Source organism: Platichthys flesus, chromosome 20 (assembly GCF_949316205.1).
Source record: "Platichthys flesus chromosome 20, fPlaFle2.1, whole genome shotgun sequence".
Lineage (NCBI taxonomy): Eukaryota > Metazoa > Chordata > Actinopteri > Pleuronectiformes > Pleuronectidae > Platichthys > Platichthys flesus.
In genome coordinates, this window is record NC_084964.1 from 3581529 (window position 1) to 3594222 (window position 12694).

Consider the following 12694-nt stretch of genomic DNA (forward strand, 5'->3'; position numbering starts at 1 on the left):
AGAGGAACATTTCTTTACTTCACCTCCCGTAGCAAACCATGGGCAAACCATCGGCAGGAGAAACAGAGGGAGAACCTTTATATGACCTGTTGTTCATTTAAAATCAACTGTGTCTCTGCAAAGCACTTAGTTAAAGTGACATTTATGCTAAGGTCACCCCCCCCCTTCCTCTATGTGAAGACAGTGTGTGAAATGCCTTTAACTCACATATTCAACTTCAACTCATCATTCAGAGATTTGTTTAAGCAAACATTTATAGCACAATCAAAACTTCAAAGTAAAAGGCACACAATTCCATTCACATAAAATAAATCCTTTATAATATATAGTGCAATCTATTACACCTTAAGTTCTTGGCTGATGATACAGTAGATGTCACATTTTCACATCGTACACGAGAGCATGGGCCACATTCGATACTGTGCGTTTTCAATTCAATATGACTTGAAGCCTAATATAGAGACAATTAAATCCTTCGCAAACAAGAAGAGGAAAAAATATATACAGCTGCCTTCATTTTCCTTTGACTCGTATCACAGTGCTTTTCACAAATAATACTGATATTGGTTTTGTGCCTGTCTTCATTTGAACACAAACTATAGTAATGACCCATTTACGCAAAGCTGAATAATGTGCAACAGAACAGCACAAAATTACTTAACAAAAGGTTCTCTGTGTCCTGAAGAAACAACAATAAAGTGAATATGGCTGGAACAAGTGTTGCACGCTTGTCACGTCGGTAAGGCTCCACAAGAAGAAAATATGAGGTTGGGTTGGACAAGGAATCCCCTTCATCTCACTAGAACTGGTGCAGAGGAATGGATGGTCAGTGCTGGAAGATTGAGAGTGGGATTATGATTGTGATAGATATAATGGTTCAAACATTCCATCTCCAGAGAAGACTTAATTTAATTCAAGAAACAACACCTTGATATGTAGGTACGTCTTTGGTCTCAGAGCAGCTCATCATCTATGACATCATCGACACTTCCTGAGATAGAGCCAACTTCTAAAAGGTACAAAAAGAAAACGTGTTAGTTCCAGGTCAATCAGCAATCATCAGGCAACAAATTTGAACAACTAGACTCTCCGGAGTGCAGATGGTTGACAGAGAATCGCAATAAAGAACTTAATATATAGATAAGTGAGGTCAATCTAATTTGACAGCAAAGGTCAAAGTACTAATTCAGCTGGATATCGAAATAATTTACTTTTTAGGAAATGACATGTGTCTGTAGCTTCAAGCATGTTACAAACTTCTCAGACTCTCAATCTTTTTATTTATCATTTGATTGAAAACTTGTTTTTTTATCAAAGCTGCGGTTTTTGCCACATGGGGGCAGAACTCAACATATTCTGTATGACCTTGTAAATTGATATGTGTGACTTCGAAACACAACAGTAAGTCCAGTGCTTGCTCTGCATTTAGATTAGTTTTGCTCTTTCGGCCCTTTGGCTGCCAGCTGCTCTACTTCATTCACCAGCCGGTCATCAACTTTGTCTGTCTGCTCAGAAGTGGGGGTCAGGTGGTGTACAGCGAGTTTCTTTTCTGCTTGCTGGTGAGAAACATGAGACTGAACAAAAGTATAAAATAAAAACAATAAGCTAATAAATGTCTGAAATGCTCTGTAGTAGGGCTGCAACTAACGATTTGACAATCGATTAATATGTCGATTATTTTTCTCGATTAATCAATTGTTAGTCAGATAATTGAAAAAAGCTACATTTTACTCTTTCCAGCAGTTTATTTGAAAAGCAACTTCATCTTCTTGTACTGTGCTGTTTCTATATGTATTAAAGACATCTGCAACTTAACTCTGACGATAAATCCAGTTTCAGCTATCTACAATTTAATTCTGACTGATGTTCAAGATGTCTTGAATTCACCTCAATTCAAGATCCTTAAATTCAGTTTGAACTAGTCAGTATGGTGTTGTGGATATCATGAACTTGACTTGTCATCAGTCAGAAATAAATTAATTCAGAACCCCACACGGCAGGATTTTAAACAGAATCGACGATATCATTTCAAAAGTCAGAATGATGTTAAATATATCTTACAAAAACCTTTAACTAGTCGTGGTAAAAGTACTCAAAATGATCAAGTCAGATCTAAATAGTTAAACTTGGTTAAGGGAAGTTCAAACGGCTTGTCCTGCTCAATGTGTCAGTGGGACTCAGTCACAGTCTCTGTCACTCACAGCAGTCATTTGGCTAATATGTCTCTCGACTGCTCACTCTCTGCTTATTGAAGCAACAGTTGTTAAAAGTGTGTTAATATTTTTCATTAAAGCCTCAGGGTTTGTGACTAAGAGGGATCCTTTTCATTTAGATACAAAAGTATTGTTTCATGTAACTAATGAACTGAAAACAATACAAAGAATGCGTTTAATTATAATATTCATGGCAACAATGATATTAACTAAGACCTGGTGACTGCGGCTTTCCTGTCATCTCTCAACTGACACTATCACATAAAAAAGGTAGGTATGAATAGATAAACTGATACAAGCAAACTTGCAGTTCGGTCTAATGTTACTGTTTCCCAGATTACCTAGATGAATTGTCAGGGTTCAGGACATATTTGCCTGTCAATGTGGAGGGATTAGAGGCATATCTGGTTGACAATATTCCCAGACCACATGAGTGAAAGACATATCTGTGTCTACTAACTCAAAACATGTGAATGACGGGGTTCAAACTCAGCCTTCGCCTATGTTTTGCTGTATTTGTTGCAAGGGGTAATGGAAACTTCTAATCGTGTTCCACACTTTTGTTAAACTTCTCTGTTTCTACGAGTATTGGCTGTATGTCAGGTCATACCAGTCATGACTGTGAATGGTCCATTTCCTCCTCTGCTTTACCGGTTGACATCCTACAAACTGCCATTTTATCTTTATCCAATATTTATTTTATCTTTATCCATTCGTTGCACTTCATTGAGTCGCTATTTGTCCCGGCTTTTTAGTATCTTAACTTCTGCAGTGAGTATGTGTGGTGACAGCAGTCTGTTATTTAGTTCCCAGTTGATCTTGCTCCCAATCATCAGGCAGATGACTAATCTGTCTCATTATTAGAGTCTGTACTCACCTGACAAGCTGATACAGGAGAGACTAAGCTCTGATGATGCTCCTATCACATCATCCTGTAAGATAAAAATAAATTAAGCTGTCAAAGTGTTTAAGCAAGTGGAGGATACATTTTAACTCTTCAGTCAATAACGAGACCAATACTGAGGCCTTTGTCCCCAGCCCTCTGATACAATTTGTCACTTTGACAAAATAATCTTAATTTCAGGTCCACATTGTCGTTTTCCAAACATTCAAATGGTTTGGACCAACAAAGGGTTGGCTGCAAAAACCCTTTTGGACCAAAGATTCCAGGAACCATTGAACCAGAGGAAAAGGTTTTAACTAGACCTTAAAGTTAAGGTTTGTCCACCTGCTAATTTTATGATTTAGAATGAAAAACTTTCACTTCACAAATTTATATCAGAATTGGTCAGTTTAACACCTAGTAGAAAGCTCTGGTTTTTCTGAAGATCTTAAGGAAGAAACCTTTTTCCGTCAGACAAGAATCAATTCTATAACTATCTTATTTTTGCCAGGAAATTATACTTTGAATATATTTGACATGGGCATAAACAAAAAACTGACCTCAAGTTAAACACAAATCCTTATTCTACAGATACAAAGTACAATATATCACACAGTTTGGTCACTAATAAGAATCAACTTGGTTCAGTGGCTCACCAGCATCCTCTGCAGGCAGCCAAGATTGTCCCCCTCCCTCTTCCCATTTGCCAGCTCCTGGAAGCTGACAGCATGGTCCCGCCGAATCAGCTCCTCGCCTATATCTACAGTCTAGGATGAATGTTTTTTTTATTGTTTTACTACATGTGTGAAAAAAAGAGCGCCAGGGTGAGAGACATTCCGATAAGTAAACAAATAAACACAGATATGACCAGTGATAGAAATTGGTCTGACCTTGCCATCAATGTTGACATAGAGCTTAACACTGGGCCAGGAGGATAGCTCAGAGTGCGAGTAGCTGCACAGTTTGGCCTGCAGGGGTTTCCACGAAGCACAGTAAGTCAGTTGATCAAACTCATCAAGGGCAGCCTCAGTCCACATCTCCCCTAAACAACGAGGCAGATCAGAAAATATATATTTAAAAATAAGGTTTGGGGGGGGGGTTAAAAGGGGTATAACTTGAAAATCTGAATTAAGACTTTAATAAACTTGAATAGTTTAGTGTTTTTATTCAAATGCATGTAGGATGAAGGTACCATATTAAGATGACGGTTTTACCTTTTGGTCTCACTCCTGCTAAGTTGCACTCAATAGCTTGGAAAGGTAAGCTGAGGAAATCGCTCCTGAAAGGTTAATGTAGCAAAAGCAAAAGCTGTTAATAATTTAGCTCTTGCAATTTTCTCTGATGCCATGAACAATAATATGCTCTCTGAAGATGCATTACAGTACATCAGAACCCTCACTCCTGCAAGTGTGTGTACACAGTTATATGGAGCGGTGGAGATGAACACTTGTTTCCAAGTTTGAGCTGACCTAAATGAGACGGTGTGGTCTTCTGACCAGCTTGTCCCACCTTTACAGCCATCACCTATGTCGCTTAGTTCTTCTGTCGATTAAAGACACTATAACATGTGTACTGTTGCTTGGGTAGTACTCTATTTAAAAATTATTTCTTCTGATGTTTTTGCCTCGCTTGCTGCCACATTACGTCTTTGTAAATAACACAATAATCCAGTCTTCACGGTTCCGAGTTCAGATACATTTAAAATGCAGTTACTTTGATGTCCAGCCTACCTCATATGGCGGAGGCTGTCTCTGGGCAGCTCTCCGTTGTCCCCAAAGTCAACAAAGTAAAGGTCCACTAGTCCAGAGCTCAGAACTCCCAGGACCCTTGCCCTGTTCCATGTACCGTGGTCCTGGTATGGAGCAGCCACAATGTCCCCCACCACAATGGTCTCCACCCTCTGCTCCTGTTGAACAGAAAAAGACGGACAGTATCACACTGTGTTAAATCCTAAAACTTATCACATGATCATAGGATGGCATAGGACATGTCCTCACTGTGGGGTTGCCGCTGTTGTAGAAGCGGTTCATCTCCTCTGCAAGTTTGTCAAGCTGGAGGGAGCGAACCCCCAGGATCTGGATCCAGAAGTGGTTTGGGTTCTCCGATGCAGAGACATAAACCTCTAGATGTTCGTCAGGCTGGAAGCTCAGGTCTGGGCTGGGAACTTGACAATGCAGATAAATATATTCTTTGTATGATATGATCATGTTCAAGGGCAGATAATAGTGGGGACGTTATAGTGAATGAAAAGTCTTTTCAGGACTCTATTACTAACTTTCAAACTTGGAGACTTCGGACAGAGAGTCTGTGGAAATACTCTCCTCTTCCTCCTCCTCCTCTTCCTTGTTGTCGGTGTTGCTGATTTTTAGCTCCTCCATCTCGTCAACATTACTTTCTGGCTCTCCTGTGGTTCCACTGGCATGAATGATCCCATTCTTCTCCGTCTGGGGGTAGGGACCATTGTTGTTTAAACCCAGTGGCTCTTCTGCCTCTGTGATGTCTGCCTGCTGATGTATAGCAGTGTGGCCACGTTTGTGGCGTAGAGCAGATGACTGGGAGATCTTCGTCCTCACTATCATGTCCTCTCTGACCTTTTCTAGAATCAGCTCCTGCAAACAGATCACAGTCATAACAGTTACATGTGTTACTTCAGGCAAGTATGTGTCTGTTTGTATGTTCATTAGCAAGTGATGTCAAAACTATTTATGGTGTTGAGATCTATGAGTTTGTACAATTTGGTGCAGTTTTACAGACTATGTTTCTTTCTTATTTGTTTATATTACTGGATATTTTTCTACTCGCCTTGGCCTGTTTCACTTCCTCTTTGGTCCCAGTGATCGTAATGTTGCCCTTTGTCGACGGACCTTGGGTCTTCTCTTTGGAACAATCCACTTTGGCCCCTGTGGTCCTGGTGATCAGTTTCAGACTCTCTCCACCACGACCTGCAGCACAGGCACGACATAAGCAACCCTTTTAAGATTAAGATTAAGATTAAGATCCATTTATTCGTCCCAAACACATGCACAGACAAGCAAAGGCACACTCATGCAGGTAGGGAAATTTAATCTCTGCTTTTTACCCATCTGGTGCAGGACACACAGAGCAGTGAGCGACCATGTACGGCGATCGGGGAGCAGATGTTGGGGGAATAAGGTGCCATGCTCAGGGGCACTAGACAGGGTAGGGAGACTCTTGGATTTTTGGACAGATCAATCCAGGTTCGTCTTTGTTGTCTCTCCGTGGAGTCGAACCAGAGACGAACCAGAGACCTTCTCTGCCCATAGTCCAAGTTTCTGCCACTAGACCACCCTTCAGTCTCAAATATTCCACAAAAATGTGCAAAAAATAAGCTTTATTTTAACCACCAATGTAAGCACATGGTATAAGAGCATTGACAAAGGGCATGTAGTCCATCTCTAAATCCCTTCTGGCTAAATGAACAGGAGAAAACTGGACATTGGACCAGGTGCATGGTTAAAAGAGCTTTATGTAGTCTCTTAATGAACCATGGGAGAGTTTTGGGTGTAACAAGCATAAACCAATCAGATGGCCATCTCCCTTTCCCTGACAAACCCAGGTGAGATTGCACCATAATGAATTGTTCTAATAAATAAGAATTTACCAGGTAGTAAGATGTCACCTATGTAAGAGCATATTACTATCTTGATAATGAGCCTTAAAATCACAGCACCACTGACTTCAGACCAATTTTTTCAAATCACACTAACAATCCCTCTCTGCTGCCTTGAGATAGAAATGCACCAAACCACATCTGATTTAAAGATTAACAGGGCTATGGGCGCTCAGATGGGCACAAGTGCATAAGCTATTTAGGAAACATGGAGTTTATTGTTTCTGTCCCAAAGATTTTGCATAACCTAACTACACCCTGCAACACTTCATCAACCACAGGTTTGATGACACAACCTCTCACAGATGATGGGTAGAAATGGCCATCAGGTTGTACCTCCACCACAAAGCAACCAGACTTACAGTCAATAAATTCATACCCTCAGTGTTATAGAGTACTTTTATATGCAATCTAAAAGTTATGTTTGTATAATCAACCATAGTTATTCAATGAATGTGAAATTTTGGCAATTTAATGTATTTGCTGGATTTTAGATGTTGAAGTGTTTGCTTGGTAGTGTACGCTGGTTGCTTGCAGTGCCTGTAACACTGTAGAGATCAGTTTTTAAGCCCAGATACAAACGGGCTAAAAGGCTCAGGAAAGCTCAGTTACTGACCTGGTGATAATGACCTGTGGATTTTCCGTGAAACTACATTGACAAGTGACACCTTTCACACTGCAGTAAGTCAACTGATGCACAGATCATATAAAATATGGATGGATGCAAGCTAATGGAACGGATAGCAGCAACAATCAATCGTATCCACTTAAACATTAAGCAGCTACCTATTATACGTCCGAAGGCCGTCTGAGGGACCTCCAGAGCCTCAGTGACTGGTTCACAGTCTGTGACAAGGTTCTCCAGGACACAGCGAGCCAGAAAGATCTGTTCCTTAGAGCCCTGCAGCAGGAAGCATACAGCTCCGGAATCTGACAAGACCCTCACTTGGGCCCCAGACTTCTGGGTCACCTGCAACAGACACAGAGAGCTGATGGAAATGACTGATTTCACATCATCTGTAATACTTTATTGTGTGAGATTTTAAGAAGAAGTTTTTTGTACGAATCATTTGGGGAGTTGCAAGTCTTCATATCCTATGAGACTCACTGTCAATCCATTAAGTTGAAATAGTAAGTATCAATGAATTAATTCAAACAAGGCTGCAAAACTGAAGATTTCCTTTGAGGACATGATCTCATCTAGATAAACATAACACAAGATAAATCACGATGGAAATCTCCATCATGATAAAATTTGATTTACCTTTGAACTCCACCAGGAAAGAATAGCGGGTGTTGAATGTCAGAGATATTACGTTTTTAAGATTACAGAAAAACTACATGACAGATTACTATGAAACTAGGTGGAATGATGCAGGATGTGTCAGGAGAAAAAAAACTGAATAAATTGATGGATTTTGATGGACTAACGAATGAAAGACAAGATCTTTCGTGAGAGAGAGAACTGCATTGCATGCCACTTGAAGGTACACACACAAATACACCTGGAACCGTTACGACTGAAATTGGACGTAGATTAATTTTCAAAGGTTAGGGGGGGTTTTGACATGTGAGATGACTAGTTAATTGACACAGATGTACAGCTTCCTAATTCAATGTTTAAATCGATTCTAGAGCTATTGTAAAATTTTCCACAGCTTTTAACTGAGAAGAGGAAAAATCTTCATCAGGTATTGAAGGACTCACCATTTCCAAGAACTTGGCCTGGTATCTCGACATGTTCCTGTAAACTTCTACAGGAAGTGTCATCTTTGACGTCTCAACGTCGGGCTCCTTACCTGTGAGACACCATTCACACATGAAGTCATTTATCATTTAATCACAAATAAGGGTTCTAACAATTGTTCTTGGCAGCAGATACCCACTGATGCTGGTACTGCTTATGTGGCGATAGACGATGTAGCCCACTGTGGCCCCAACAGAGAGCCCCGCAGCCAGAGCCACCATTTTCCCGGAGCTGAGGGAGCTCTTGGGACCCTCCTTCACTGCATCCATGACACGCTGTAGACCCAGCGGGATGCTCCACCTAAACAAAGACATGACACATGTCAACTCCAATTGCTGGTGTTAGGACTACGAATGACCTGCATATTGTGTTTCTATGTCCAGGCCTGTTTTATCAACTTCTGTCTATATCAAGTCTTTATAGGAAGTCAGCTGTCTTTTATACCTTTTGAAAAAAAGAAAAATGAACATCACAGCAATCCAGATGAACCTCGGGGTGTCATGTACAATTCTCATACATTTGTTGGCTTGCTGGGCAGCTGTACAATCATGCAGCACAACAAACTTAAGCATTAGCAAGCCTAAAATTAAAAACTGTAAATCATGTGTAAAACATTTTCACAATCAGACCACTTATTGATTAGGTGTCTCTGAGGGAACCCCAACTAATTAGACAATGTATTGTTTGTATTTCATGAACCAGTAACTGTGTCATGTCTAGACTATAGACTATATATAAAGATAAACTCCACGTTCCCACTTGATTCCACATTAAGAAAATATTTCGGTTACAGGTGCTGCCATCTTGTGCTGGGGACGTCATTTGGAGCCAATATATCTGTGCTCGACATATTGAATATCAGTTTCAGATGTAAATCAGGATTTTTCAACCCAATATTGGCATCAAATTTTTTATTGACCAAACTTATCCGACACACAAACACTTAAACATACCTAAGTGTGATGAGAGGTACCTACACTAAAGTGATCCTGTTGTTCTGGCTTCACTTGAGGGAGCTGTCAGGTTATCCATGTTTATATAGTCATTTTTTAACCTTGAGAATTTAGGTTTTTCTTGAAAACAATTCCAATCAGTGGTTCATTTAGTAGCTTCTCTGAGGCTCTTGATCGAGTTTCATGAGCTTCATCAGCAGATGGGATTTGCTCAGCTGTCACAGAATTATAGATATTTAAGTTTTTCTGAGCACTGATATAATGTATTGTAATACAAATACAAATACACTTACTTCACATATACTTATCTTATTTAATATTCCCCACTTCTTCACCCTGAAAACTGTTGCTTCATTTGAATTTATTTGACTATGTTATATGTTATACATATATTCATATTACTTAATTTAATATTGTGTTATATGTCATATGTTACAATGTTATGTTATATGTTATGTTACATAGTATGTTATTTTTTTTTGTCATTTTGTAAAGTCGCCTACTGCGTAGATGTTTGCCTGCCATGTCATAAGAATTTCACTGCTCCGATGACGCTGTCATTGGTGCATGTGACAATAAACTTTGATTTTGATTTGATGTCCATGTTTCCGAGGAAGACCAAAGTTCACTCGAGATCTTTGAAGCAGCTTTGGAGTGACCATCTTTTTGTGATATGATAAAAAGCTTGTCATGAAATTAAAACTCAACTGCGCAGTCATTGGGGAGAACTGTTACATTTGTGATTCTGTAACTGAGATAATTCCCTTAACTAAATCATTGCAAGTGTACCGAATTCCTCAGACTGCAGGAAATTCTTACAGAATGGCCTCACTGTCTCAGGCTGTATCATTTGCAAGATTGTAGGACATTCAAAAACGAAACATGCGCAAGCAGTCACATACAAAGTATAGTCCTCTAAATGCTTAAACATTTAGCGTATACTGTTCATACCCACACTGCAATGCGCCTGTTATAAATGCACAAAGCTTTGGTCCTGACCCTGCCAGCAGGGTGTAATGCACTGTAAGCTGCTGCTGTTGCATACAATTGAATACTGTTTACTGTATTTGGGCGACCTCCAGCCATTCCAATGATCACTGAATACTTGCACCAAATTCTTTCTGAGGCTTTTCACGTGAAACTACTAACAGCTACAACTTACAAGCAGAAACAGAATGCAATGGAGGAAGCCAACAGCAAAGAGTATAGGGGCTATACACCGGGGAGCACACAGCACCACCATGCAGATGCGTGTCTCACTGGGAAAAGAGGGCTCTGGGGCTGTAGTTGAGAAACACCTGGGACCTGGACACACCAACGTCCATCTCAAAAGAATCGTGACAGTAAGACTCAAGCCTTCTCCGATCCGGGCTCTGTTTTTTGTGAACATCCAAGTTCAAGACTACTGACAGAGAAAAGGGGAACAAAGTAGCATCATTTCAACACGCTGCAGGTCAGCAAATGGTCACATTACACTTGGATGCACCTTTCAATAGAAACCATTGCAAGACTGACTAACTTAATACAGTTGTATACTGAAGCCGGCAATAAAGGCCTAGCATAACACAATTGGACGACTAATCGCTTTCTTACAATGTTCTTTAAGACTTTCTGAAAGTGTATTGATAAGATCCAGCAAGCAGCATGTTGTTCTGTTGTTCAATAATTTAGTGAAACCATCATAATTATTAGTTGAAACATTACTTTTGTATATTTAGAGGGATTTTTTCACAAACAGATGGGCATTTGGAGGCGGTAACTGAGTTTGGAACTGTACTGAAGGTGTTAGCAAACAGGTTATTCACACTGAGGTTTCAACTTCGATTGGATCCGATCACATTGAAACATTGTTCTTTGTATGCGCACAGTGGATGGTAAACATCACAGTCCTACTCAAGTAACCATCTGCTCCGATTAACAAAAAAATAATGAGAGCAGACTAAAAGGGCTACTTGAGTAATATTTTCAGGACAGTTTGCAACAAATGGAATTGAATTATACTTGGTCTAAAACAGAAATAAGTAACAAGTCACACAAGTTGTATAATCTCACAAACAGAGCTATTGAGAGTGATCAATACATAAGACACTTTCTGCATTAGCAAAATAATATTTCATGATTCCCAAAAGTCAAAAAGAAATCACCTGAGGTCAGTAACACTTTGATCCTATGTTAAATTGTGACCTGCCATCACTGTGGGAAGGATAGCTGGTTAGGAAAATGAAGAAAGTAGTAGTAGTGTCTCCCTATGAACACATGCACTGTTTTCCCTCTCCTCAGGTACATTTATTTATTGAAGCTATAACTGGGCATAAGTACAACAGCTTCTCATGAAGTTCATCTCTTCACATCAAGCAAACATCACCTTGTGGCAACAAAACCACATAAATGTATACTTTTTCTACTCTAACGATGACGTACCCCAGTTGTCCTGTCAAAGCAGTGAACCAGTGAACATGTATATACATTATATCTCAAATGAACAGTTTTATATCCGATGACCTGTCAGAGCGACACTTTCTCCTCCAGTGTGTCAGGCTACCGTTAGCTCGCTGCTGGCTGACGCAGGCGACTCAGAGCTCCAGTCAAACGATTCAAACATCGTTGCAATGCACACGTCCTCAAACAAAACACCATTTGTAGGTTATTCTGACTGAACATGATGTTGTGAAGCGTGACACTCACAGGCAAACTCTCACTTTCTTCAGACTCGACCTTCTCCTACTCCTTCTGTGGCGACTGCCTCATCTCTTTCTTCTTCCTCCTCTTCTTCCGTATTGACTGGAGGTGTACAAACCAGCTCATCGACGCACTACCGCCCCCTGCTGGACTGGACCGTCACTAGGGAGGTTATTCAGGGAAAAAGTAAAGTAAAATTAGCGCGTGATTACAAACCAAGACACGAAAAGAACCACATTTAAAAAAAGGTCCAATTTGGGGATTTATGCAAAGTTTGACTTCAGCCAATGAAACTGCTGAAGGACAGGAGTGATGTGATTAATGGAGGGGGTTCTGGAAATGATGCGAGCGGCAAAGTTCTGGACTGGTTGAAGTTTATGAAGGAATTCGTGAGGGAGACCAAAAGGAAGGGAGTTACAGTAATCAATGCGGGATGTAACCAGGGTGTGAAAGAGAATAGAGCCGCTGTTGAAATGTTATAGACGGCGGAGGCATTAATGCTAAGTACACTGTTAGAAATATCAGTAGAATGTATGGTAAAAACAGTAAAGACAACAAAATGTAAAAAAGTATATTACTGTAGTGGAT

At 40.1% G+C, this 12694-nt stretch overlaps 1 protein-coding gene across 4 annotated transcripts; it reads right to left on the reverse strand.

Moving 5' to 3' along the window:
• Positions 1–297: 297 nt before the first annotated feature.
• Positions 298–12194, reverse strand: tdrkh (tudor and KH domain containing). 4 transcript variants are annotated; one of them, XM_062378364.1, is made up of 14 exons: positions 12113–12194; positions 8614–8774; positions 8435–8526; positions 7514–7697; positions 5899–6038; positions 5372–5705; positions 5094–5260; positions 4827–5002; positions 4311–4375; positions 3987–4138; positions 3753–3863; positions 3091–3145; positions 928–1009; positions 298–832 (listed from the first exon to the last, which is right to left on the reverse strand). In XM_062378364.1, the coding sequence occupies exons 2-13, from the start codon at positions 8741–8743 to the stop codon at positions 954–956; spliced, it is 1662 nt and encodes a 553-aa protein (XP_062234348.1). In that variant the 5' UTR covers positions 8744–8774; positions 12113–12194; the 3' UTR covers positions 298–832; positions 928–953. The 4 variants fall into 4 exon arrangements, with proteins under 4 accessions (XP_062234348.1, XP_062234347.1, XP_062234346.1 ...); XM_062378363.1 differs by lacking the exon at positions 12113–12194 and adding an exon at positions 10688–10824 and having other exon boundaries at positions 298–805; XM_062378362.1 differs by lacking the exon at positions 12113–12194 and adding an exon at positions 10688–10822.
• Positions 12195–12694: the final 500 nt, after the last annotated feature.